This window comes from Amblyomma americanum, chromosome 3 (assembly GCF_052857255.1).
Source record: "Amblyomma americanum isolate KBUSLIRL-KWMA chromosome 3, ASM5285725v1, whole genome shotgun sequence".
In the NCBI taxonomy this organism is placed as follows: domain Eukaryota; kingdom Metazoa; phylum Arthropoda; class Arachnida; order Ixodida; family Ixodidae; genus Amblyomma; species Amblyomma americanum.
In genome coordinates, this window is record NC_135499.1 from 69,384,760 (window position 1) to 69,412,524 (window position 27,765).

Sequence of the window (27,765 nt, forward strand, 5' to 3'; positions counted from 1 at the left end):
TAGAACTAATAATAATCTGGTATTGGATCAAGTATGCATATAATTCTACTAGAATGTTTGCCAGTTAAAATGAATCCGATCAAATGGCATACACTAGCGTTCATGCACCTAGCATATGTAACCGTCGAATGCACGTATAGTGCATTAATTTGACAACGCGCAATAGACATACCGCGCCATTATATACAATGTACACAGCACATCACGAGCGGTTTAATGGGCCGAAAGCCCCTACGTTACATGAGCAGCGGGCGTTATAGTTTTCTCCAGGCCAGACTTTGAGAAAAAGAAAGGCGTGTAGCTGGTTCACTTTGTTGGTGGACGCCCCAAGCGCGCCACGACTGCCGGCAAAAACACGGAGTGATCAAGCTGTGTTCGTGGTGCGCTTGCGGTGCCCACCAACAAAGTGAACCAGCTACAGGCCTTTACTCAAAAGCGAGAGAAGTTATATACCACTATTACGACTAGACTGGGAACAAGACTCTCTTCCTTGTTTTGTGCAAGCCGGCCCAGCTGGTTTACTGCGTGCGCCTATCACAGCCCCTTTACTCAGCCCTTCTTATTTCCCACTGCGGTGGCCCAGTGGATATGCTGCTGGGCTGATGACCCGAAAGACGCGGGTTCTATCCCAGCCACGGCGGTCGCATTTCGATGCAGGCAAAGCGACTAGAGGCCAGTGTGCTGTGCGATGTCAGTGCACGTTAAAGAAATCTAAGTGTGCGATATTATTCGAAGCCCTAGCTCCACTACGGCGTCCTTGGCCTGAGCCACTTTGTGACATTAAACCACAAAAGCGAAACAGAAACCGATTTTTTGCCGAGTCATGCACGGAGTCTTCCGGTTCCGGATTTTGTGGAGCTGTGCCGAGCGCTGCGCTGACAGCAGTGTTGCCGACTGAGCCGCTGGTCGAGCACGAACTGGCAGCGCTGACTGAGGAAAAAGAGGTCATTCTTTTTGAAAACAGGTAAGCAAGATTTTATTCTTTACTCGTTGTTGTGCACATAATTAGCCAAGCCTCTCGTATCATCAGATGAGGTTTCAATGAGTTCGTTCGCTTTGTGCTTTCTTAGGATTACGGGCACTCATACCCGCCGCTCACAGCAATATATCTTGCCCAGTAACAGCAGTTTTAATAAAGGATGTCTCATCGTTGAATGAATTTAGTAGCAACAATCTATGCGCATCTGTTTTGTTCAAGCGAGTGCAAAAACAGCGAGCTGGAGTACCTGGGCTGCACTAAGCGATCATCGTGGTTTTGGCGCCTTTTGCCATGCTCGGCATTTTCGCGCCTTTTGGGAAGCTGGCGGTTTTCGCGCCTTTTTGCGAAGTTTACAGATTGCAGCAGCAAACGCACCTCTTAGCGATAGGAAGTTGCACAAATTGAATACTAAGCTAAAACAGTAATTGAATACTCCACCCGGGCGCATCACATGTCCCTGTAACAGCGAGTGGCAGCATATCATTGCTTCGCAAAGCTGCCCGCATCGGCGCCATGCTTCAAAAAGCGGCGCACCGCATACAATGTAATGCATGTATGTGGTGCCTGAACGTGAGTGCACAACGACGCGGGGAGCGGGGACAACATTAAGCAGCATGGTGCGAACGGAACCCTGGGACAAAAAAAAAAAAGAAATATTAGGGCGATGGACTTTGCACGACCGCCGGCTGATTTTTCGCCGACGAGACTCGGTATTCGTGCCGCTTGGCAGTAGCGGCGACTCGCTCCCGGCGCGCGTCTGCAACAATGCTGGATCAAACTCGATCGCGTCGTCCGTGTGTCTTAAGCTTTTTATAATGCGTCCAGTTAGCGCTTACAATGGACGCAGTGCATAAAACGCAACCGGCATCATAACGAATGCGGGAATAAAAGTACATTAACGCTGCTAAGTCGCGAGCGCAAAAAAAAAAATCGTGCCGGATTTCATTGATAGGTTACGGTCGCGCGCTACTTGTTATGTTCGTTACTGTCCCAGTGCAACTCAACAAGTAATATTAACATTTCTACTGAATTGTGTCTGGTTGGGTTCGGTAAAATACAAATTGAGACGTTTACGGAGGGCTCGGCTCCTTTTTCAGGGGTGACGGGAAGATTTGGTTACAGGTGCAAGTAAGTGCGTGGTGGAGGAGGAGGGGCAAGATTGAGGATGGAGTGCGGCCGGTTTGGCTTTGTGACGGAGTGAAAGGGTTGTGGGGAGAGTGTTGACTTGAGGGCTGTCAGTCACGGCGGCCAGTTTCCGAGGGTTGTGCGGGGATTGTTGCTGGCGTCCATTGTTTCGATTTCCGTTCCTCGAACCGCGGAAAGAAATCCCTGCGCGTACAAGGGGGTTCGTTGTCCCGTGAACGGTTGCATTGTTGGGTGTATTATTTGGTAATAAAAAAAAGGTATTGGTGGAAGTAGGTGTCTCACAAGTTTCTGTAACGTAAACAACTAGTGAGAGACCACAATAAATGACGAAATCCGGCCCACGCGATTCCCTTCTAGCTTTGCCTGGTGTCGGTCATGCATGAGATAATTACTGCGGGCTTGCGTAAAGTATTAATGTTTTTCCTTTTACGTCCGTGACTTGACAGTATGCATGCGCTTCTGTATAGAACAGCATTGAGCAATATTGTTCTGCGCCTCTCGCTTTGCTGATTTCATCAGTTGCTTTCCTGGTGGTTTCGGAAACTGTGGTTTAGATGGTTTAGGAAGCTGCAAAATCTGTGCGAAAAAAGTTACACAGTCACATCAACCTTGACTAATTGCAGCAAGAGCAGACCTGGCAATCAGGACAAAAACAGCCAGGCAGGACTGCTGCATAACAGCAGAAATGGCATCCACAGTGCATTGAAACATTTTGTTGTGGGCGATCAGGATGAAGTGACAAGAGCAAATTGAGGGCTCAAACTATCAACAAGATTCAGGGGCATACACTTGGATCATTTGTAGACACTTGAAAATGAGCATTAGAAGTTTTTGAAATAAGTGGCCTGATATGGCACTAAACAACTTGTGGGTTTATTGGGTCCGAATGCTCTTTCTTATTTCAGTTCTGTCACCTGTGTGGAATGGCATCTTGCAATCTGTGTTCAGGAAATTTTTCTACACTGGTGGCCTACTTTGACCACTTCACCTACCACAGCAGTGTTTTGGATGGTGCTCTGTGTCCCATCGATGCATGTTCCGTGGTTCTGAAGAATTATGCAAGCTTCAGAAGCCATCTGTTCAGGCACCATAGAAAGCGACACCATGAACCAGAACTGAGCGACGCCTGTTTTGTGTGTCCCGTGCCGTCATGTAGGAGACACCAGTCATCTCGTACCAAAATTGTGTCGCACATTGCTGGTCATCTGAACACTGGAATAGGTGCTGTTGTGTGCCCTTTTCCGGGATGTGTCAGTGTGTTAAAGTCTGCTGGTTCATTCAGAACACACGTTTCTAGGTATCATCAAGAGGCCAGAGACACCTTACATTGCCTCCAAGTAGTGAACATGGACATTGAGATGGAGGCAGAACCTGCGACAGCCGTAGCTCAGAGCAGTTCTTCAAATCTTTGTTCTACTGACAGTAGATCGGATCAGGAGCCAAGCACCAGCAGTCACTCAGAGCAAAAACTTTTCACAGATAACTTCGCACTCTTTCTCCTCAAACTTGAAGCACAACTACACGTGCCTGCAAAAACAGTGCAGTATATCATGAAAGAGGTACAGAACCTTCATAATCTAAGCCAGCAGATAGTGTCGAAAGAGATTGGTAAAATTGTTTCAGGTGACGTGTTTCATAGGATACAGTCATTGCTTAGAGTAGATGCAGTCGACATTGCTGCATCTATGTCTCTTAGGTCATCTCATTGCCGCCACAACTATTACAAAGAAAAATTTCATTTTGTGCGGCCAGTGGAGATTTCTCTAGGCCTGAATAAAGAGAACGCAGCCTCTTTGTACCATTATGTGCCAATTGAAGGCCTGATACATTTCTTGATGGCTGTGGTGCCTGGCAAAGAACATGATGTGTCTGATTATTGCTTTAGTGACTATGTCTTGTGTCGATCTTTCCGACATGCTGCAGAAAATGAGGTACAGGTAATCCTGTACCAGGATGAATTTGAAATAGCGAATCCACTGGGCTCAGCAAAAGGAAAATTCAAGCTTCTAGGTGTATACATGACATTAGGCAATTTGCCTTTGCATTGCAGGTCACGGGTGGAAAGCATGCAACTAGTGATGCTTTGTCGCCAGAAAGACGTGAAAGAGTTTGGATTGTTTGCAGTGTTGCAGCCATTGATAAATGACTTGGTCCATCTAGAGAGACATGGAACGCTGATCAGTGGAGTAAATTACAAAGTACGCTTGAAATTCATTATAGGCGACAATCTTGGAAGCCATACAATTGGTGGCTCCACCCAAAATTTCAGTTCATCAGCTTACTTCTGCCGGTTCTGCGTGGTCACACGCACGGACTTTGACAAACAACCTTATGTAGTCGGGGAAAGAAGGACTCCAGAAAACTACAGTAAATCCATTGAATGCCTTGCAGAGGATAGTGCAGGAACAAGTGATCATGGTGTTGTCACTGATTCACCATTCCACTCTCTACAGCATTTTCACGTGTGCAGCTGTGGCTTGCCACCTTGCATAGGCCATGACCTTTTCGAAGGGGTAGTTCGCCATGATCTGGCTTTGTACATAAGGTACTTTGTAAAGAAAAAAGCATGGTTCACATACGAACACTTGAACACAAGGATTCTGACTCTGAAATATGCTACTCATGATTTGCGCAATAAGCCAGCAAAGGTGCCTATACAGGGTGACAAGCTCGCAGGTCATGCAGTCCAGAATTAGACATTTTTGAGGCTGCTACCTGTATACTTGGGCACTAAAGTCTTTGACTCAGAGGACCCAGTCTGGCAGCTTGCGCTCTTGTTGATGCAAATTGTTGACCTTCTAATGGCGCCCAGGATAACGCCTGCCCAAGTATCGTACCTGAAGGTCTTAATTGAGGAGTATATTGAATGTCGAAGTTCACTGTTCCCGGCCCACAAACTGAGACCAAAGCATCATTTCATGCTTCACTACAGCGAGCTCATACAAGAGTTCGGCCCACTTTGCCATGTGTGGACACTGCGATTTGAATCCAAACATCAGTACTTCAAGAGGTGCATTTGCTCTATTGGAAACTACAAAAATGTCACCAAGACATTCGCCGAGCAGCACCAGCTTTGCCAGGCTTTTCTTGACGCACGAGGCCTGTTCTACACATTCAGGGAGCTCGTAAATATGAGCCAACATGAGCAGTCAGAATTGCAGAATAAGCTACCAGAACAAGTTTTTGAGGGTGTTGTGTTGTTAAAGAAAGCCTCTCTGGAAGGTTTCACTTACACAGTTCATGATTATGTCCTTGTGTCAGGAACGCGATTTGATGTTGTGTTTGGTTTTGTGGTTGCCATTCTGAGAAAGAACTGTGGTCAAATGCAGTTAATGATGCACTGCACTCCTGCAGAGCTTGTGCCGGGCCATTTGTTTTATATTTTGCAAAATTCGACTGAAGAAACAGTATGCCTCAGCCCGAGCAACCTGGTTGACAGAATGCCATACCAGCCATACTGCTTTAATGGCGATTCTGTGATACGGTTGAATTATTCATTTCCTGAAAAGCTATGAGTGGCAGTAGTTGTACTTTCCAGCGGTGCTTTTCTTACTCTGGACAAAGAGATAGGCTGTGTTTCTTTTCATTTTGTTTTTAGGCTGTCTACTCTCATGAACCTTTGTGCTTTGTTGATATGTTAGAGATATTTTAGCAATTGAGTTCTAGAAACTGAAAATGAGTCACATTATGTGTTCATAATTTTGTCTGCTGTATGTTCATCTGCGCTAGAAAGGGCAGCTTCAAATGTAAGACTAAAATGTGTAAAATCATTCTGTATATTGCCATTGTACCTTTCATTGTTGATAACATTTCATACTACCTTTCTGTACAATAAACTAAGTTCACTTGTTTAGCATTAAGCTGCAGTGGTTTGGTACTTGTTGCCTATTTTTCATCATACTGTTGCTTCCACAGTTTCACGTGTGATGGCGATAGGACAGAAAATGGGCTCGTGTGTTGTTAACCTTCATAAAACAAATTGGCTGACTGCATCCCCAGCAGACATTTCATAAAAGCCATTGCAGTGGCTCCATGGTTATGATGTTCAGCTGCTACCCGAAAGACACGGGTTCGATCCCGGCCGCACCATTCGAATTTAGATGGAGGCGAAATTCTAGAGGCCCGTGTACCGTGCGATGTCAGTGTGCATGCTAAAGAACCCCACGTGGTCAAAATTTCTGGAGCCGTCCACTACAGCGTCCCTCATAGCCGGAGCCGCTTTGGGATGTTAAATGCCACAAAACCAAACCAAACCATTTTATAAAAGTTTGACCTCAGCCAAGCCAGTTCATTTGTATGATATGAAACATGGGCATCAAGATTGTGTTTTGAGATTCTCTAATTTAAAGGTGGCTATACTGCACAAGAGTTTAATCTTAAAAGCAATCTTTTGTCCATGGTTTTAAATGCAATCTTGTGTTCATGGTTATGCTAATCATAGGCTCTCTAATGCTGCTGTTATCAGGTAACGAGTTATATTGACAATGAACTGTGGTGAGTGTGAGGTTAAACACTTATTTTCTGCAGCGCAGAAGTTTCATCATCAGCGGCCTAACTACATCCACTACAGTACAAAGGCGTCTCCCATATCCCTGCAATTTACCCTGCCATGAGCCAGTTGTAGCCACATTACACCTGCAAACTTCCTAATTTCATCCACCTATCTGATACTCTCCCACCCCCTACTATACTTGCCCTCTCTTAGATCTACTTTTAAAGGACCAGTGGTTGTCTTGCCTTCGCATCACGTCCCGGGCCATGCCGATTTCTTCCTCTTGATTTCGACTAGGATGTCATTAACCCGCGTTTGTTCCCTCACCCACTCTGCTCTCTTCCTTTACCTCAACGCTAGACCTATCATTTTCCTTTCAATGGCCCACTGCGTTGTGCTCAAATTAAGTTGAACCCTTTTTGATAGCCTCGAAGTTTCTGCCCTCTAGGTTCGTAGAGCTGTTGTCTACTTTCCTCTTGGAGGATACTGATGAACTACCATTCATGACCTGAGAGTACATGCCAAATCAGTGATGTTCCTTTGTGGGAAATTTCACATTTTTTGGGAGTTTGAGGAGTAAAATATGGTGAAAAGGGAATTTTCACAGAGATTCAAGGAATTTTAAGAACCAAAATTGTCTCGCTTTTTCCAATTTGACGGGGCTTTCAAGTTGCTGCAGGGAAAAATGGCCTGAAAGGAGGAATTTTGAGTCTGAGGGAAATTTCGATTATGGCATGCAGTATCACTATGCCAGATTCACCCTACCCCATTCTTATTCTCCTAGTTAATTCACCCTAGTGGTCCCGATCTGCAGTCACTACCTGTCCTTAGTAGACGCAACCCCTTGCCACTTCCAATGCTTTGCTGCCTACCGTAAACTGTTGTTTCTTCCTGAGACAGTGGAACATTATTTTAGATTTCTTCATGTTAATTTTTGAAACCCACCGTTCTACTTTGCCTGTCTGGGTTGCTGACCGTGATTTGCAATTTGTGTCCTGCTTATAATGGCATGAGGTGAGCTTTTTCACAGGAAGTGCTGTTGGCCCATTTAGGGTACTGAAAGTTTGGTAGATAACTGGTAATCATACTGTGACAGCAAATGCATAATCTTGCTTAGACTTCAGCCCCCTGTCATTTCACATGCATTTAAAAGCATTCACACCAGTATGTTCAATAATGTGCTTGCAACAGTTCTGCCTAGAAGCTGATTACTACTGCACATACTGAGACGCCAGCAGGTGTAAATTAGATTTAATATGATATAGGAAGCCAGTGGTCAGTAATGTGATCATGGCAACTGGTTACTGCCTGAGTGGGCTATATTTCTTTCAGTGTCATCCATCTGTTTTTTTTTTGTGATTCTAGGAACATAACAACAATGCCACCATTGAAACTTTGGAGTGGTGACCACACCGTGAAAAAAATTGGTAATGCAAGCACACTTTCTGAAGTTGTGAAACAGGCTCAAGAAAAAGGCGTCTGTACCTCGGAAAATGCAAAGGCAAGTTTTCACTATTAAGTAGTACTTTGCATGGAAGAAGTGCTAGTAATGGAGAAATAAGTAATTGCCGCTTGCTGAAGTGCAGTACGTGAGCTATGCTGCCATTTTGTACCTGAATTTTAAAGTTTAGTTGTTCAGTTTTTTTTTTGAACGGGGCTATATGTCTGCATCTGTTGGGAATCTTAAATACAGCACTGAAGACCCATGGAAGACAATATAGGCACCAGGGTTGGACATCAATTAGTAATTTAATAATCCTCACCATTTGAGTGGTTATAAAATTTCAGTTAAGCAGTTGCATTGCTATACTGGTTTAGCATCTGAAAGGGGGCAAAACTACACAATTTGCATTTCAAATTTTTTTTTCAGTATGAGTTCAGTGTAACGCACATTTGCCTATTCCAGCTGTAGGCACAAAGAATAAGTTTTCCATTGAAGCACCAACTAGCCGAGGCAGCATGCTCCCCTTAGCAGTGACATTGCTTGTGATAAGTGTGCTTAGGGTAACAAGAAACATCTTCCATCACCACTTAAGAGCCAAGCTGCCAACCTTCTAGTGTGGAATGAGAGGAAGGTGCTGTCAAGCATGAGTTAATTATTGTCATTACTGATAGATCTGCACTGAAACGTAAAAGGGATTACAAAGTGAACAAGGGAGGGGAAAGCTTCGGGGTGCTTGTCAATGTTTCGACAAGAGGATTTGTCTTCATCTAGGCAAAGCGTTCATCATTCGTGGGGTTTAAATAGGACCTTCACTCCAATGAGGAAGGCCCAGTGAGGGGGACGAGGGTGGTGAGGCTTGTCCTGGCTTTATGGCTGCTAAAGAGGATTGGCCGAAACTGTGGAAAGAGAAGGGCCAGCTCAGGAGAAAGTCATCTGGGGGTGTGGAGCATGAAGAGATAGCAAGCCTGGGCTTGAAAGTCTGTGTATCCGGCTGTGACAGGTGGCTTGGTATGACTGGCTGTGTTGACCTGACAAACTCAAATAAAGGAAATACACAGCATGATGGAAGAGAAGACCGAAGGGCTAAAAAAACGGAATTGAAGAACAAAGAAAATGGTGGAGAGTTCAGAGAATGCACGAAATACAGGGGAGGGGTAAAGGAATATGGAAGCTAAGGGTTCCTGAGAAATGACAGAAGGAGGTGCAGGGCATAAGTTTAAAAGTAGGATAATAAATTGAACAAAGAGAGAAAAAAGGGGTGAAGAAAAACAGGTGATTGAGGTGAAAAAGAGAAGTCTGGGCAGAGGAGTAGGGTGAAAGATACGATAAAGCGGCGTTATATATGAAGTACTGAGAAATGCTCTGACCATGTGCAAGACCTGTTTAAAGAATTATGCCAGTGCCGGAATGTACCTGAGAAATTTTAAGTTTTCTCTGGATATGTTGGTCCCTGCTGGTTGTCAAGTTTTAAATTCGTTGATTAGGAATGCCACTGTATTTTATATTCCTTGCATATTTGAAGCCTGACTGAAGAATGAACAGTTATCTTCATCGAGGTTGTGACCATGTTGATTAAAATGTTCCGACACTGCCTTCTATACATTCCTTGCTGTGTCAGCTCAGTAACTTGGGCATAACTTCGATGAACTGTTCAATCTTCAGTCCAGCTTCAAATCTGCAAGGGATATAAAATACAGAGAAGCATTCCTGATCCATAAATTGCAAACCTTACAACTAGCAGGTATCAACAAATCCAGAGGAAACTTAGAATCTCTCAGGTACATTCCGGCACTGGCATAATTCTTAAAGCAGGTCTTGCACATGGTCACAGCGTTTCCCAGTACTTCATAATGCCACTTCATCGTTTCTTTCACCCTACCCCTCTGTCCCTCCTTGTCCTTTCCCACATCAGTCACCTTTCTATCCCCCTCCTTTTCTCTTTGTTCAATTTATCCATCTACTTTTAACTTATGCCCTGCACCTCCTGCTATCATTTCTCAGGAACCTTTGGATTTTGCATTCCTTCTCCCCACCCCCCCAGCCTTTAGAGCATTCTCTGAACTCACCCCCATTTTCTTTTTTCCTTCAATTCCCCCTTTTTTTGCCCTTCAGTATTTCGTTCCGCCATGCTGACTAATTTCTTATCTGAGTTATTCAGGTCAACACAGCCAGTCATACCAAGCCACCTGTCGCAGCTCGACACACAGCCTTTCAAGCCCAGCCCATGTTCGCTATCTCTCCACGCTCCAGGCTCCTGGATTCCTTTCTACTGAGCTGGCCTTTCTTTTTGCTTTCTACAGTTTTGCAGGTCAACCGGTTAATCATCTTTAGAAGCCATAATATCTGGACAAATTCATCCTCCCCATCCTAACACCCTTCCCACTTCACACCATCCTCCGCCTCATCAGGCCTTCCTCCTCGGAGTAAAATCCCAGACGAAAACAAGTCCTCTAGTCAAAATGTTGCCAAGCATCCTGAGGCTTTCTCCTCCCTTGTTTACATTGTAATTCTCAAGAGTCATCTGCCCACCCTCTTTCTACCATGTAAAACGGATTAGGCAGCTGTCCAATGAGATTGGTTGTTTTCAGAATACGAAGTTTTTATTCCGTCAGGTTTTCCTTCGAGACTGGACGGAAGTTGAAGACTTTTTTCAAGAAGTCATTGAACATCTTCTTTTGGAAGAAAGGATTTTTATTGTCATCCACACTGCACCCACAACTGAGCCTACACTGCAAGGTGCAACAATTTTTGTGTTCTTAATTTCTGTGCATTATTATGCAGCTCTCTTTCATTTGCATAGTCTTAATATTATTCGCATGCTTTCAGGTGTATGAGGTATACAGGGTGTTTCACCTATGGCTTTAAACAATTTTAAAAAATAGGCTTTTTGAGTTAAGAGAACCACTGTTTTCAGCATAATATTGTCAGCTATATAGCACATCAGAATACAGGTAAGATGTGCTCTAGCAGACTTGTTATTTACTACTGAATAGTTGACTTTTAAACTCTTACCATTAGGCTTGTTAATTACTGTGGGGTGTGTAGCCCACCATATTATCCATTAAGATTTTACAATTTTCAAAATGCGGTTACCCTCGGCGCTGTGGCCCAACAAATTTTGGCTATTTCGACAAGTTACGTGCACTGGAGAGGTTGCTTTGCCTGCAAGCTTCTCGAAAGCGCAGGTATTTTGGTGCGATACAGGCAAAATTCCTTTAGCAACAGCGCTGAGGGTAACCGTGTTTTCGAAATTTAAAAAAAATGACATGGATGTTAATTACGGTGGGTTACATGGTTATAAATAACTAAGGAATCTGGCAGTAATAGTTAAAAAGTTAACTATTCAATATTAGTTGAGACCGCAGCGGTGGCCAAGTGGTTGAGCATCCGCCTCGCATGTGGGAAATGCAGGGTTGGATCCCCAGTGCTACCGGGTACCCACTGGTGATACAATGGGTACAAGCTTTTTGTCCTGGTGCTTGGCTTATCTGGGGTGAAATGCTTGGGAAATGGGCCTTTGACCCCACCTTGAGTAGAAGACAAAATACCTTGTGCCATGGAGCTCTTTGGCCAGAGATGCCCTTGTGCCATAAAAATCCATAATTGTCATCATCAATATTGTTTAATCAGCCTGCTAGTTAACACGCCTTAGCTGCATTCAGATGTACAGTACTCACGGATTGAAATAGGACATTCGAAGCGCAAGCCTTGCAGTGCCACGCAGGCATGTGGTAAACCACAGGCCGGCTCGTTGGCGACTGGAAGGAACAATTCTGCTTTGTAGATGTTCTCCCCCTCGCGCCATACCACAATGCACCACCTTGGTTCCATGAGCATCTACGGGCGGCGCTCCATGAAGCGACGGCCACGCACTCCGAATGTCCTATTTCAATCCGTGAGTACTGTACTACACCACTGACAATGCTACACCGGAAAAAGCGGTCCTCTAACTCAAAAAGCCTATTTTTAAATATTGTGTACATTCTTGGGTGAAACACCCTTTATCTGTATATACTACAAGGCTATGTTATAGCCAACATTCATTGTTGAAACATATGTGCCTGATTTGATGTTGAGTGTCCTTGAATGGAGCTAAAGCATCTGAATCTGATAAGAAAATTGAACCGGCACTGAGGCATCTGTTGATCGAGCGATTATGAGCCGCAGCTGCTGCAGGAGTAGCGTGAATGTCAGTTTTATTCTAAGCCAGTGGACCTTCATGTTACTGCTCAGCTTGTGCATATTTGAAGAGGTACAGCTATCAAGTTTCAGAGTTTAAGTACACAAATGATGGTTTCCTGTTCATGCAGTGTTGTCTTCCAGCAAGTTTCAGTAGCCACTGTTGCCCACAATATTTTTCCAGGCAACACCGGCTCCAACTATGCATGATGGCTGTTACAATGCAAAGTACATTTGTAGCATTGCCAATAATTGCTTAGATGACAACGGGTAACTGTAGTGGTACCTAAATTCTAGTGTATTTAGCTACTAGTATAGCAGAGCAGCTTTCGTGTTGCTTGCTTCCAAGTTTCTAGTGTCACTATAGTGAGCCGACAAAAGTAATCTTGGTGTTCCATGTGCTGCAAATGACCTTATGCTGAAGTTTGCACTCCCATTTGCCAGATAGATACATGAAAAGAATTAACTTCATTCTTTTTTGTGATACTGAAGTATTTTAGTTATGTGATTCATGAGTTAAGAAGTAATAGAGTAAAAATAAATCCTGAGCATGGATATTTTGTGGTACTTGCACAATTACTTGATAAACAATGGACACGATACATTCATCATGATGTGCCACTGCTATCATGTTGGCTCTTTAGAGCGCAGGGAAGTGAGATTGTGGTATCAAGTCATTAAATTTGGTTATTTCTGTGCGTGAATATATTCGCTACAGAAGTAGACCAGGCATGTTATTGGAAATTGTTTGAGTCATTCTAATAGTTTCGGTGCCCATAGCTATCCACATGCAAGTCACATCATATGAATGACTGCACTCCAATGCATTGTCAAGGGCACCAGACAGGCTCTTTATATATGACAGTAAATTGCTGACAAGTACGAAAGTGCCCGACTGCTGCTGAAAACCCAACGAGACAGGAGTGCAAGTCTTGCATAGTAACCAGAACAAATACTTTTTGAGATATAAGTACCTTACTTTACATGCAGGACACAGTGGTCAACCAGTAAATATAGTGTTTGAATTTTACGATAAATGTGTTATACTATTTCAGAATTATAAGTTTGTGTATTTATGTGTCTACTCCTAGCCAGCAATTCTAGCATCTTCATTTTGCTGGATTGTTTAGTTACTTATAGCCAGTGTACTATGCCATGCTTGAGTTATCCTCCAAATTTAATGTGCTGCCAAATACTTGTTTCACTTGCAGGTCACTCAGGCACACAGAATATGAGTAGTTCAAATCCTGAAGGGGAGACTGCTGCACTTCAGGTTGACTTCACCTTTAAGGTTGACACCGGCAGCTTTCCAGAAACTGTGCTAGCCTGCCTGAGGCCAGGCGGTCCCCTTCTTCGCCCAAAAGACAGACGGGACCTTGTGCAATGTATTGTTGGGCAAATGGTTGCAAAATGCTCACGACCCAGGAGAGAATTCATACGAAGCGTGGCTGAGAAGGTTGTAGAAGAATTCCCCATACTAAAGGACAGGGGTGTGGATGGGCACCTGCTAGGCCGTGGTTATGATTCGCTGTTCCAGCAAATGGAAAACAGAGTTGAGAATATGACCCGGGGCAAAAGGCAACCATCCCAAGTACCGGACCGAAAATCAAAGAAGCGTGCCAATGTTTCCTATGGGTGCCTAAATTAGCAGCCAATCTTGAATTGAAGTGGCGATGCCGCTGAAGAGAAAGTAAGATTTTTGAGGCAGGAGGGACTCAAGAGTGCCAGAGAAATCAACTTGCCATTGGCACTGCAATATATGCAAGAAACGTATGGTGACCAAAGAGACTACATTAATTCGAATAATCCGGTGCACCAGGCCAGTGAAATCAAAGCACAGTGGCCTCTGCTTTTCCATGCCCGCTTTTTTTATGGACATGCAGACCAGCTGCTCGGAAAAGATGTAAAGGTGAATGTTGCTAATACTGTATTAATCAGAAATGTTTTTCGTTATTCTGATGATGAATTTTTATGGCACAAGGGCAGCTTTAGCCGAAGAGCGCTATGGCACAAGGTAGTTTTTCATTGCACAAGGTGGGGTCATAGACCAATTTCCCAAGCATTTCACCCTAAAGAAGCTGAGTGCCAGGCAGGGGAAAGCTTTATTGTACCCATTGCATCACCTGTGAGTACCCGGCGGCACTGGGGATCGAACCCTGCACCTCCCGCATGCGAGGCATTTTCATTATTGTGATGCTTATAACGTGACAGGATTATTGAAACATATTATAATTTAGTAAGGGTAGAGTGCTTTTTCACATCATGGTACAGTCATTGCTCTAAATCGCTTTGGCAGCAATGCTTCAGAGAACAGTAATTACATTTGACGCGAAATTCTGTGAGCTCTTCATTGTGGGCAGGCACGTGTTGCAGAATGAGAGAATAGCTGTGACTTAGTCCCTTGTAGTAATCAATACTACACATTTGCTTCAGCTGTCTCCTGCTAAAATGGCAGCAGCCTGTGTAAAAACAGACTTAAATTTTCATGGAAGCCAAGAAACCTTGTGCTGAACTCTTGCAAACTCTTCAGATGGGCTGCATTTATGCTGTACTTCTATACATATAAATCAAAGCACCGTGGTAAAGCTATCCGACAATCATGCCAGCCATTTATGAAGCTTTTGAGTCATTTGCAATGCTAGTGCCCATCACCGTCAAGAGAGTTGAAGAGTTCTTTTTTTGTACAATTTTTCACCACTTGAGACAGATGTTGCTGGGACCTTTCATATTGAATGTAAATGTAGTTTTACTCATCTGCTGAGTTTTTCCAGGCCATATCTGAAGAAAAAACAGCACTCTGTGCTTCTGCACTGGCCAACTTTCTCAGAGACAGTAACAAAAAGGAGGTGCTGTACTACTATGTACAAATGGAGCTTGACGAAAGTAGGGGCAACAGAGGAGCGAAAGAAGCCGCTTTTTTGCCACTTCTCGCAGCCCTTTTCAAGGACGATGTCGGCCAACTCTTTCAAGTTTTTGAAGTGAGTTCTTTGCTCTTTCTGACCTCAGAACTGTATTAGGATGCGAATTAAATTAAGAGAAGCTGGCTGCAGTTACCCATGTCTAGCATACTGCTATGTTATTCTTCCAACCAGTCGGTATAGTGAAAGAAGTTGACGTCATATGATTTTCAAACTGATGCCACATGCTTCTCTTAATATTTCAATTAATCAGTGCCATAAAATGTGATTTTGTATTGATTGAAACTGTCTAGAAGGCAGCAATTTAATTATGTCAATAGGACACGCTAATATGTTACGTGCTGCTGTCATCCCGTGGATGGATAGGACACGGAGCAGTACTAATGCCTATTATCTTGTGTTTCAGTTAGAATGCATTGTGTTGTCTTTGTTGGTTTTCAGGAAGGAACAAGCATCACGGAGAGGCTGCATGAGTTGCCATGCACTCCAACTGTTGTGGCACTTGGTAAGCTTCTCTATACATCGTAATTATTTCTTCAGTGCTACACTAAATCCAAGGGATGTCATTGTTGTATTCACTTTTGGAGATGTCGTTATGTAACAATTTCTTTATGTCAAACATGACACAATGAGCTCCATTACCTAGAAGTCAGACTACATGCTTTATGCTGAAAAAAGTTGGATTGATTTCGTATGGGAACATTGAAAAGTGGTCCTATGAGCATTATACAGGGGGAAATGAACGGCTACGCAAATCAGGACACAGACAAGAAAGAGACACCACATGCGAGTGCGCATGTGGTGTCTCTTTCTTGTCTTTGTCCTGATTTGCGCAGCCGTTCATTTCATCATGCACCAACTCGCCCCTCAGGCCGTTATTCTGATTATACAAGGTGTTTCACCTAAGACTTTACAAAGTTTTTAAAAATAGGATTTATTTAGTTAGAAGAGCACTGGTTTCGACATAGCATTGCCAGTGGTATAGTGCATCACAATACAGCTAATATGTGCTAACTAGCACACTTGTTAATATTGAATGGTTACCTTTTTTAACTATTACGGTCATGCTCCCTAATTACTGAGAGGCGTGTAGCGCACTGTGAGTAATGTCCATATCAGTTTTTAGAACTTCAAAAAAGCGGCTACCCTCGGCTCTGTGCCCCAATTTTTTGCTATTTCAACGGTTGATGTGCACTGGAGAGGTAGCTTTTCCTGCAAGCTCCTCGAAAACGCATGTATTTCGGCACAATGCGGCCAAAAATTGTTAGGCCACACTGCTGAGGGTAACCACATTTTTGAAATTTTAAAATCTGATATGGATATTTATTATGGTGAGCTACATGCCTCTTAATAATCAGGGAGCCTAACATTAATAGATAAAAAGTTAATTATTCAATATTGATTGATAAGCTTGCTAGTTAGCATATATGTCTTAGTTGTATTCTGATGTACTACAGTATTGACAGTGCTATGCCGAAAAAAGCGCTCTTCTAACTGAATCATCCCATTTTTAAAAATTGTGTGAAGTCATAGGGGAACAGAAGAACACTGTACGTTGCGTGCAAAGTAAAAAGCCTACTCTAAGCTAGTTGTGCTGACATTGAGTATATTTTTTAGAGCTCGTACAGGAAAATATCTGCAGGAGAAAAATTTCTTGCATAAAAAACTTCGAATTGCCACTCATTCGATCACTGAAAGCATAATTTGCACAAGTGACTTTACCTGGGTTGCAATTTAATTGTAGTACTCCTAATTGTCATACTACATTCTTACAGGCAGCTTTTTTCAGAACCAATGCTATATTATATGTGAGCAACAAGTGCTCTTTTCTGAGCCAACTGGCTTTGGCGAGGCGACACGGCTTGCTTTCCTTGCCTACTATGTCTTCAACATGTCCTACCCTGTGAAAGCTGCAACAACTCTTGAATTTCTCCAGAGGTGAGTTTCCCGTTTATACTTTCGAAACATGCCAGATTTACTCAGCACTTGAAGCTGATACATTGTACTGGTACAATAACTCTTTAGGCACTGACATTAAGGAGTGCATAATGCTCATGTCTTAGCACTGCTTCACAGCTTCAAACTACCAACGTGCCACTGCTTATGCTAGTGAATAAAAGTGTCTAATTCACATCTTGCCATTTGGCGCTTGCATTAAGCTGTTAGTGCTCAACATTTCGAATTCACGAGATGCTGTCTGTATGCTGTGTGCTCATTACTACATAAAGCGTGCATTCAAAGTATGATGTTAATGTTCTCAGCAGCCAGCACTATATGATCAATATGTTTGGCGTTACTGTGAGCAAGCTAGATGATGAGGAGGGCATGCATGTGCAGACTCCAGCCAACATCGAACAATTCTTCATCTCTCATTCAACAAAAATTGCAGGGGAAAAATAGGAACCGATTTGTCAGATAAAAAACATATTTTTACTCTGCGTGAGCCTTCGAGTTGGCTCGAGTTCTTTGGTTTGATCCTTCACACTACTCAGTCCAGATGCACAAAATGGACCAAATTCTAATTGTTACCATTCGGTGACATGCTAATTTCTCAACTTTTGGAGGCAGTGCAAAAGTTTTAACTTTGGCTTTCAAATCTAGGTATGTTATGGCGAATTCCACTTCTAGATCCGGTCGACTGATGCAAATGTCCCCAGAATTATGCATGTAATATGCTTCCATTATTTTTCTAGCCAATTGGTCGTTGTACCTAAAAAGAATGGCTGTAGCTCAAAATACCTGGATGCAGCCACACAACCGACGGTGCAGAGTGAGGTCAATGTATGACTTTTCTGAGTTATCGCAGGAATTTTAGTGTTCCTGAAGCCTGTTATTAACACATCGTCCGGTCTGTCCAATGTACGGCACAGCAAGAAAGCGGAAACCGTAAACAACTCCAAAACTGCACGAAATGAAGTTTGGGCGATGCTTCACCTGACACCCATCTGTTTTACCATGCACTTCAGAATGTCATTTGCACTAGATTCGGAAGCAAGGCATGAATACAGTGTGAATTCTTTTTTTTTTCCCCGAGGTTTACTACGTAGTTAAAGTAACCTTCACCGCACGGCTTTACAGCCGTAGGGAGAAGCCAGCTTTACTGTGCTCAGAGCAAAGCGTGCAAGTGCAAAGCAGAAGTTGGCTGTGGATATGGAAAGGTGACGGTGCAGGTCGCTGAGAAATAGAAGGCACTGAAAGAGTAGACTGGAGTAGAGAAAGCAAAAAAGGGCAGAGTTGAGCAGGCCTAGGCAGCTGGAAACGCCAAGTAGCGGCAGCAGGGCAGTGACGGCGGCCGCTGCTGCTTGTAAGGCTGCGCTCCTTAATTGCGCCATTGGAGGTGTGGCTTCACCCGATCGCGGCGCACATCTGAAGATTTGCCTCTTAAATAACATGGATTTATCCGCTACTTTCGCATTTTAACCAGCCATCTGCCTTTTTATGGGGCCCTCAGCTATGGTTGGCCTAAACGCCTTGGGATTGCATTATAATTATATTTCTTTTAATATTCTCCCGAGTTCTCAAACTGCCCCTTGCATATTTATGCAAATAAGATAAAACTCATTTTTTCATCGTATTGTAGGCCATACTGTTGTCTGTATAGCTAAAAAGCATTAAAAAAGGATAATGTTGCCGGTAACACAGTTCGGTGAAAAATGCTTAAGTCCTCGGTCTTTGGTGGATTTTTCGCAGGCCACAAACCAGAAAAAGCTAGTCAGCAGATTCTTCAGGTCCCATCAATGGTCCTCTCAGTACATCTTGTGACATTTTATTCCATATGTTTTCATATCAAACCAGAAAAAGCTAGTCAGCAGATTCTTCAGGTCCCATCAATGGTCCTCTCAGTACATCTTGTGACATTTTATTCCATATGCTTTCATATCTTGGGAATGCAAACTGCAGTACTTGTTCCAGCAAACCCTGAAGTAATGTCTCAGTCTGAGACCATTCAGGATATAAACAAATAAATAAAGCATTGTGCTTTCCTCACTTGTCATTGGGCCAAAAAGGTATTCTAGGCACCATATCCTTAAAAGCACATTTAGAAAGACAGTCTTTAGCTTGCAGGCAATGACATATGGTGTAACTAAAAGTTTGTGATCACCTGCCAAGCTAGTGCACATGGATATGCAGTTAAACGTGATTAAAGATGTGATGTGAGTAAAGTGAAGTACTATTACTTGCTAGAAATAACTGGTAATTATGGCAACTTGTCTTTGCGTATGACTGTGTCTGCATGTTTCAGCAGTTGTAGCATGCGGAGTATCCTCTGCAATTGCTCATACTACAGAATGAGTTTCTGGAAAGAAAATGGCTGTTTCTTTAAAAAAATTTATTCAATAGAAGTTGCCTGTACCTTTTTTCTACATCTTCTTTGTTTTAGGAAAAATGATGCATGCTGATGTGCTAAGCATTACGCATCTGGTCTCTAAAGCTGACAGGAGAATTTGAAAATGCTTCTGTTCTTCTTACAGAGAAATCTTTGACATCAACCCCACCAAAGGGACCAAATGGAATGGGAAGCAGAAGTGCCGGACAATCGTTCATGCCAAAATTATGAAACTGGCGGCAAATCTTCGACTCAACACCTGAAAGTCTAAGTAGGCAAGTCATGCATTTTTTTTTTTCAATGCTTTAAGGCATTTAGATTGTAAGCTTCAGTTTCTGAGCTCTCTCGTGGAGCACAGACTCCATGTTGCGCCTTGCTTTCTTTTTTGACTAGCAGAAGTTCCATGCATCTTGTTCTTCCATGCAACACACAAAACAGAAAAGTGTTTCATTCTTTTAGATTGTGAAATAATGCTAGGTTCTTGCAAATTTCAGAGTCGAACTAATGTTTTCGAAATTCTGATGTGCCACGAGCAGGTTTTTGCCTCTTTTTCTATGAAACGCTAAAAACAAAGCTGCTGCTTTAACAAAAATGCAGGTATTTGAAGCTCGAAATTTTTATCCTGTTATAAATATTATGCAATGTCGATATTTGATGTCAAACCATGCTCAACCAAGTACCTGAAGGTTTTAATTAAAGTTGCATGTAAACATGACTTAATGCTGAGAACCCCTTTATGTCTGGCTAGTGCATAATATGTGTTAGCTACTTAGCGCGGCTGCACATAAATGATTACACTATTTTATTACAATGCATTTATCAAACGGTCCAACTAATCCTGCACCTGACTTTTTTCCTCCTTTTCAGCCAGGCCACACGGAACCACATTATTTTCACATAAAAATATCTGCAGCTCATTAATGTACAGCATTTTTCAAGAATAAATACATTTGCTATTTCATCATGTTATTCTCTGTTATTGCATGTAAGCCAATATGTGCATGCTCTCTAGAATGCTACATGACACTTTCCTCAGACAAACAGACATGAAAAAGCTACAAGTAAACAAACTGCGTATCTGCAGCAGAAGCCATATGAAAAAAGTACATTAAAACAATGCAGATTATTTCGTTTAAGCTCAAATGACTTCCGTGTGAACGGAGGAAGTATGCATGCACATGACGAAACCTTCGTTAAGAGTGAACAGAGGAAGTATGCATGCACATTATGAAACCTTCGTTAAGAGTGAACGGAGAAAGTATACATGCATGTTACGAAATAATTAAGAGCGAACGGAGGAAGTATGCATGCACATTATGAGACCTCTGTTAAAAGTCAACGGAGGAACTATGAATGCATGTTACGGAACCTTTCTTACGAACACAGCAGAGGAATCTGTTGCCAAAAAACGATTTCGTTTCTGTGCAAGCATGACGGAACTTTTCATCACCAAGAATATGACAACCGTCATACGGAACCTCTGTCTCTGGCATTTAGGCCGTAGCTCATGTTGCGGAAAACCCTTCGGCAACGCATTACCAGCGGGTTTCTCTGTATAGCGGAGCATATTTTTTTACAGTGTGGGTAGGAAAGGTATATGATTCCGACAGAGTTTGATTTATCTGTTCCAATACAAAGTTTTAAGTCTTTCCGCACTCAGTAATAATGTGACAAGAACACATGCGACATAGGCTGCACGCATTTTCACTGTGTCCACTCTGAGCAGCAAATTTCCGTGTTAACAAACAAAACATAAGTGCATTGAAACGTTTTTTTCCCCAGAAACACTGTCAATACTTTTAGTCCATATTAGCGAGGCCCGTATTTATGAGTCTTGGCTGCATATGTGAAATTAGGGTTATTTTTTAGTTCTGATGATGACACAAGCAAGTATTCTGCGTTATTTAACTATCTGACTAAGGAAGTACATTTGTCTTTCAGATTATGAAGATGATTGGGAGGATATCTTGTATGGCACCGCAGTTTGTTGGTTGAAGAATAGCAATTGGCTTTACCTGACACCACTTTAAACATTTAGACTGCAAAATGAGCCCCGCGGATCTGGTAAAGCTACATTAGGAACAAAGGCGACGCGAAGCAACACCAGTGCACAGGGTTGCAGTTCTTGCTCTGTTGTCCTCGTCCCGAAAGCTGTGTGTGCACGCATGGGGAGCTTCGACAAGTCGCATGGTATGACTGGCTCAGGGGACCTGCGTAGACTATAACATAATTGAGCAGTACAGCAGAACGGAATAGCGGCGAGCGATGAAAGAAAACTGAGGGTTACCAAGAGAGCGAAAGAAGAGGTGGATGGAGTGCGGTAGGAAAGGGTTCGTTGAAAATGATAGCCGGTGGTGGAGAGCTTAAAGTAGGAGCAGGTAAGAACGAATGATAATAAATAAAGGGAGGAGAAATAAATGCTTAGGCAGGGGAGTCTGGGGAAAGAAACGCTCAAGAGGTGATATGCAGCATTTTTTCTCTGATAATGTGTAATACCTCAAGAATAGTGGATTAGGAATGCCTCGCTGTATTCGTGCCATTCCTAATCCACGAACTGAGAACCTTACAACCAGCATGAATTAATATCTCCAAATAAACATAAGAATCGCTCTGCTACATCCTGTAGCCCCTGTAATTCTTTAAAAAGGTCATGCGTCTTGGCAGACGAAAAAATGATAAAAATACACAGATTTCAGTGCTGAATCTTCATCATCAGACTGACTACGCCCACTGCAGGGCAAATGCCTCTCCCGTTTCTCTCTCCGCAAACTTAATCGCAGCTGGATATAGATGGTCGAAAGATAGGTGCGTTCCCAATTAAACGGGGCACCGCTAATTGCCACTATGCTCGGCTTTTTTTCATTATCTTTAGGGGGTTAAAAAGTGGTCTTATATACGTCATTTTCTCTAAATGCGTTTTCAATGCTACACTTATAACCATATCTCACCTCTCTGCTTTTCAACCACCAAACTTCCCATCGCTTTTTGCTAACTTCCACCGCAGATTTTATTTACTTGACCATTGTTATCTCTAACCCTAAGACCTCAGGGAGAGTGACTGAGCCTGCATCGACATGCGGAAACATAACATTGCACTGGAGTATGAGGTGTTCAATTGCTTCTACAGACTTACCACACACAGCACACGTGTCAACTTTGTTAAATTTTTGGTAGCTGCGCGTTCTAGGACACCCTTATCCAGGTTCAAAGAGTATGACACTGCCCCTTGAGTTGTCATAGAACGATTCCTTCTTTGTCTGCCGTTTCCAGTGTCGATACAGTTACGCAGAACGCTTCTTTTCTAATTAATTAGTTCTTTGTCCTTGTGTTCTGCACACTTCCTGGTTAGTTTCTTAGTTCTTTTCCAGAATTTGTAGTCAACGCTCTTTCTCTATAAATAGTTAAATATGTCAGCTGCCAACTGTTATCGCCAAATGTCCACAGGCGTTCTTCACATAATATTTTACTCCGAGGTTCCCGTGCTTCGAACAATGCCCAGCCCATATCTCCCTCTACAATCTCGTTTGTGCTTTTCCCGTGGGGATCTAGGGCTAATCTTCCAACAGCTCTCCGATTTACTTCTAATTTTTCTGCCCACTATGGACGACATATTATGACCTAGATTACTTTCTTGTAGCCCTCTTTAGTTGTTTGTCACAGAAAGCGTGAACAGCCGCGGTGATAAAAATCAACCTTGTCTTAATCATTTCTGTACATCGACGACTATTGTACCTTTTATCCCTTCCCGTGTAATTTCAACTTTATTATATTGGTACGCTCACAGAAATGTAGCACTAACGTCCCGTTACAATCTAGGTATCCACCCAGATCCTCGCTGTGGGCATTTATGTCACCCAGAAGAATAATATAGCCACCGTCTACAAACCCTTTTATATCGTCATTCAGGCACCTATGTTCTTGTTTTGTTGACTATTATTTGTTCCCTGTCCTTAAAACAACTACACCTCGCATGTTCTTTCCCTGACAATTGTTCCTGATACCCATACATTTACTTTGGAAGTTGATTTTATTCTTTCCCAATTAGTACCCGGTGAAAGGGGGTTCGTGCACCAGTGAACTCGGCGATACAGTTCACAACAGCTGGGCGGCCAGCAACAGAAGCGCAATTAGTGTAGACAGCCACAGAGCTGGAGCCGCGAGCCGGCACCTAGTCTTTAACTTCTTCGTCTGCCATAAAGGCAACATTATGGGTCCACCCGCTACCTTCTTCGTTGTTGTTCCGTTGCACCCTTTTCAGATGTAGCTATCAATAAACTGTGGATCTTTTAGATCCCTGAGATGTATTTCTCAGAGCGCGTACTCCGCTATTTCATTGTCCTTTAACTGCTGTTGTACCTTTGTCCTTAAAGTTTCGAGACTGATTTATTTTCTCTATAATTGATTGCCCAAAACAAATGTTGGTGCGTATGTGTAGCGCCATCTTTTCGGGCGAACTTGAGTAATTTACGTTAATTGCTGCGGCAGCCGCTAGAAGGCACTACATGTCGAGAAATACGTTGTCACTAGTCGTCTGCGTATTCTGAGTCAATGTGGAGAGATGGACGTCCAACCTCGAGCAGCATGTAAACATAAAATTTTGTGTAAAGCTTTGAAAGACAGGCGCACAGACGTATGAGCTCCTTCGTGATGCTTACCGCAGCGAGACATTATCGCGGGCGTGAGTTTTCGAGTGGCACAAGAGGTTCGTTTCGGGGAGAACGTAGGTGGAAGACGACACAAAGCAGGGGCGCCTTTCAACCTCGCGGGATGAAAACAACGTGGCTCGGATCAGGGAAATTGTGCAGCAATACCGCATCATTACAGCCCGCATGCTATCAGATGCTTACGACATTATTAAGACATGTCCCCGCAGGGGGGCGTCTGCAGCTGGCAGGCGTCGGTGAGTGGCGACACCACGGGTTCCCGAGCATCCGCAGGGACATCCCCGCAGGGGGATGATGGTGAACCGTGCATCACCACGGACCGGAGCACCCGCGCTTCGCCGTGCGTGGCATGCCGTGTCCGGGGAAAAGGGGATCCTGTTGGTTGAGCCGATGCTGAGCGTTTGGACCTTTAAGGCTCCTCGGCGGAGGCAACACACCTCTTTGTCCCCAGCTTCTTGTAGACGGCACCTCCGGCCTGACCACACCGGGGGAAATCGGCAGTCGCCTTTTCCTGTCCTCCCCTCGGTCTTTCACTTTCCTATCATCTTTCTTAGAACTTTCTTATCTCCTCCTCCCTTCTCGTTTTTTTTTCACTTTTCATAGGCGGCGAGGGTTAACCTTGTGTGGCCAACCACCCTGAGTTGCGTCATATTTGGTTATAGCAGTGGTGTACAGCTAGCGTGGGCAGGGCTTGTTTTCAAGTTCCTGTCCTGTCCCCTTGTTGGGCTCCATGGTGGGTGGCTGGCACCATGGCAGAAGAACACAATTTTTATGGCTACCTCCTTTCTTTCAAATGATCGTCCTCTGAAAAGAGGGCGGACCATTGTGACCTCAACGTTTTTCAACAAATAGAAGACAACTTTCTCAAAGTACCATACTGTGCACAGTGAACGAAAAGAAAATCCAGCTAGACTAATATCCCCATTCATACTTTCAAAAGTTCTCACGGATTCATTAGGCCCGAAGTACAAAGTAACAAAACTGGCTAGTGCTGACCTCCTGCTAGAACTTGCTGACATCATTCAAATCTCAAAACTGGCAGACATTGAAAATTTCGGTGACATCCATGTGTCTCTAACACCCCATAGATCGCTTAACACTGTACGTGGTGTCATCTCCGATAACGACTTTTTGAACCTGACAGAAGAGGAAATGCTGGAAGGACTGTCTGAACAAAATGTAACCAATGTGTATAAAATAAAAATACGCAAAGAAAACAGAAATTCCAACGAAACACCTGGTACTGACCTTTGCGTCCTGCACCCTGCACGAATCCATCCAGGTAGTGTACGCAAAAATATCCGTCCGACCATATATCCCTAACCCCAGACGCTGCTTCAAATGCCAAAGGTTTGGCCACGGCTCCCAAAGCTGTCGCGGCCGCGGTACATGTGCCAAATGTGCCTCCAATGACCATAAATCCGAAGACTGCGATGCTGCACCACGCTGTGCAAACTGCGAAGGTGATCACGCCGCCTATTCAAGATCGTGTCCTGCATGGAAAAAAAAAGAAAAGGAAATAATTACCATCAAGACCAAAGAGAATGTTACATTTAAAGAGGCAAGACAGCGTTACGCAATGACTCGGAGGATATTTTCTTTCTACGCACATACAAACTTTGCCGATGTGGTGCTTGGGCGCGGCACACCACAGCGGCCTTCGGCACCTGCCTAGCTCACACTAAGAGGTTGAGGCAGGGCCATCCGCGCCCCTGGCAGATGCAGCGAGAGCTGCTATGCCACCCCCACAAACGGGCCTGTCGGCCTCCACTGAGGCGATGGATACAACTCAGAGCTCGCCTCGGCCGCAACGGCGGTGGGGCTCCCTTGATCGCAAAAAAAGAAAAAAACCTTAATAACGGGCCCTCAGCAAGGAGGGACCTAAGGTCTCAATGCAATCTCCCCCAAAATCATCACGGCGTTCCTTATCCACTGGAACTGCCGTGGAATTCTAAATAACTATATAGTGACGCAACAGATATCCTGAACTCTCTATCTCCTGTAGCACTATGTCTGCAGGAAACCAACTTGGGACCTTCTCATAAAAATAATTTTAAAAAGTATAAAGTCTTTCGCTGTGACCGTGAGCAAGCAAATAGGCTCTCTGGAGGCGTTTCTGTTGTAGTTCAGAGCGGCGTCGCAACCCATGAATTAAAGCTCCAGACGAACTATGAAGCTGTTGCAGTCACCGTCCTAAGCTTTAAAACTATCACCGTATGCTCTATATACCTTCCACCACATCTCTATGAGCGCTTGTTGGCCCATGTAATTTGAAGTGAGGCTCACAGGCAGTCGAGAGACAGGAGACACGCTTTGTCGGACGGGCCGTGTTCTCCCCCTAATTGTGCATAATAGGTATCCTCAGGTTTCTCAAGTTGACAGTTTAATAGGTATGCCTTGGGGACGGGTTTTCGACGAATTTGTGTGCACACTATGTAATTTATCAGTCTCCAAATACGCAAAGCTTGGCAGAGTGCGACTGTTTGCTAAACTAGCGGAGAGTGAATTTACATGTGTAGAATCGCATGGTTAAGTCTTGTCTTCTTTTTATATGCTCGATGTAATATTTACTTTTTGTCCAAGCTTGAATTGAACGAACGTTTGGAGTTACCCAATCGGTTTTTGTCCTCATTGAGGGCGGACAGAAAGGGATTAAAAGAAGCTATTTTGGGGGAACCGATACCACGTTTCGTGAGGTGTATCGATGATGCAGTCGTCTGTATGTAGCTTTCTCCTTGATGTTCTTCCGTCGTTTTTAATTATTTTTAGTTGTAAATTAACAGTTGACTACCGAAGTTGACTTCTAGTTAAGTGATCTAAGAAGTCGAACTGGAAGACGTTATGCATACCTTTACGATCATCATTATTTCTCCCTGTCAACAAACAGCCCCGAGAAAGAGGCTAGAAAAGTCACAACTAAGCCTGTGTTTTCTGTCTTTCCACCCTCCTCATCTCGGCGCTTTCTTTCTGCTCTGCTGCTGTATTTATTCTCAGTTTTGCAGGTGTACCAGTTAATCTTCTTTAGCTGCTGTGATGATTGGATAACATTCACACTATCCATCCTAACATCCTTCCCAAGTCATGGCCTCCTCCAGTCCGCAGGGCATTCCTCCTCGGAGTGAAGGCCCTATTTAAAACCCATGAATTATGAACGCGTGGCACAGATTAAGACGAGTACTCTTGTCGAAACGTTGGCGAGCACCCTGAGGATTTCACCTACGTTCTTGACAGTTTGCGTCAAGAAATCATTCGTCTTCCTACTCTGTATCAGGCAGTGAAGGAAGAATAAATTATCTTTAAAAAAATAAAAGATCTTGTGCAAAATACGGCGGGCGACAGCCTTCCGCCCCGCCCGCAATCCCACTCCGCGGATGCAGCGCTCCCGCTCGCTAACCGCGCAGCGGTTCCTACTCGAGGGACAAAGGGAAAGGACGACAATAGCGTTAACACTCATATGCTATTTATTACACTTGCAATCAATACACAGAGCGGAACAGCTAGCTACAAAACATCAACGAGGCTTTCCTCGCAAGTAGAAGGAAGCGTAAGAAGGACTTCCGACTTACCGGCTGGGGCAGGGGCGCGACTTCGGAGGTATCGGCGGCGAAGATTTGTA

General features: G+C 43.6%; 1 protein-coding gene and 1 long non-coding RNA gene across 2 annotated transcripts; both read left to right on the top strand.

Annotated features, from left to right (window-relative positions):
• Positions 1-950: 950 nt before the first annotated feature.
• Positions 951-10,705, top strand: LOC144123040 (uncharacterized). The gene is made up of 3 exons (XR_013312976.1): positions 951-964; positions 7,983-8,118; positions 10,674-10,705. It is a non-coding gene; the product is annotated as an uncharacterized LOC144123040 (long non-coding RNA).
• Positions 10,706-15,554: 4,849 nt separating this feature from the next.
• Positions 15,555-20,432, top strand: LOC144123041 (uncharacterized). The gene is made up of 4 exons (XM_077655959.1): positions 15,555-15,663; positions 16,934-17,096; positions 19,631-19,764; positions 20,357-20,432. Exons 1-3 carry the CDS (start codon positions 15,570-15,572, stop codon positions 19,746-19,748), a joined length of 375 nt encoding a protein of 124 aa, XP_077512085.1. The 5' UTR covers positions 15,555-15,569; the 3' UTR covers positions 19,749-19,764; positions 20,357-20,432.
• The last annotated feature ends 7,333 nt before the right edge of the window (positions 20,433-27,765 follow it).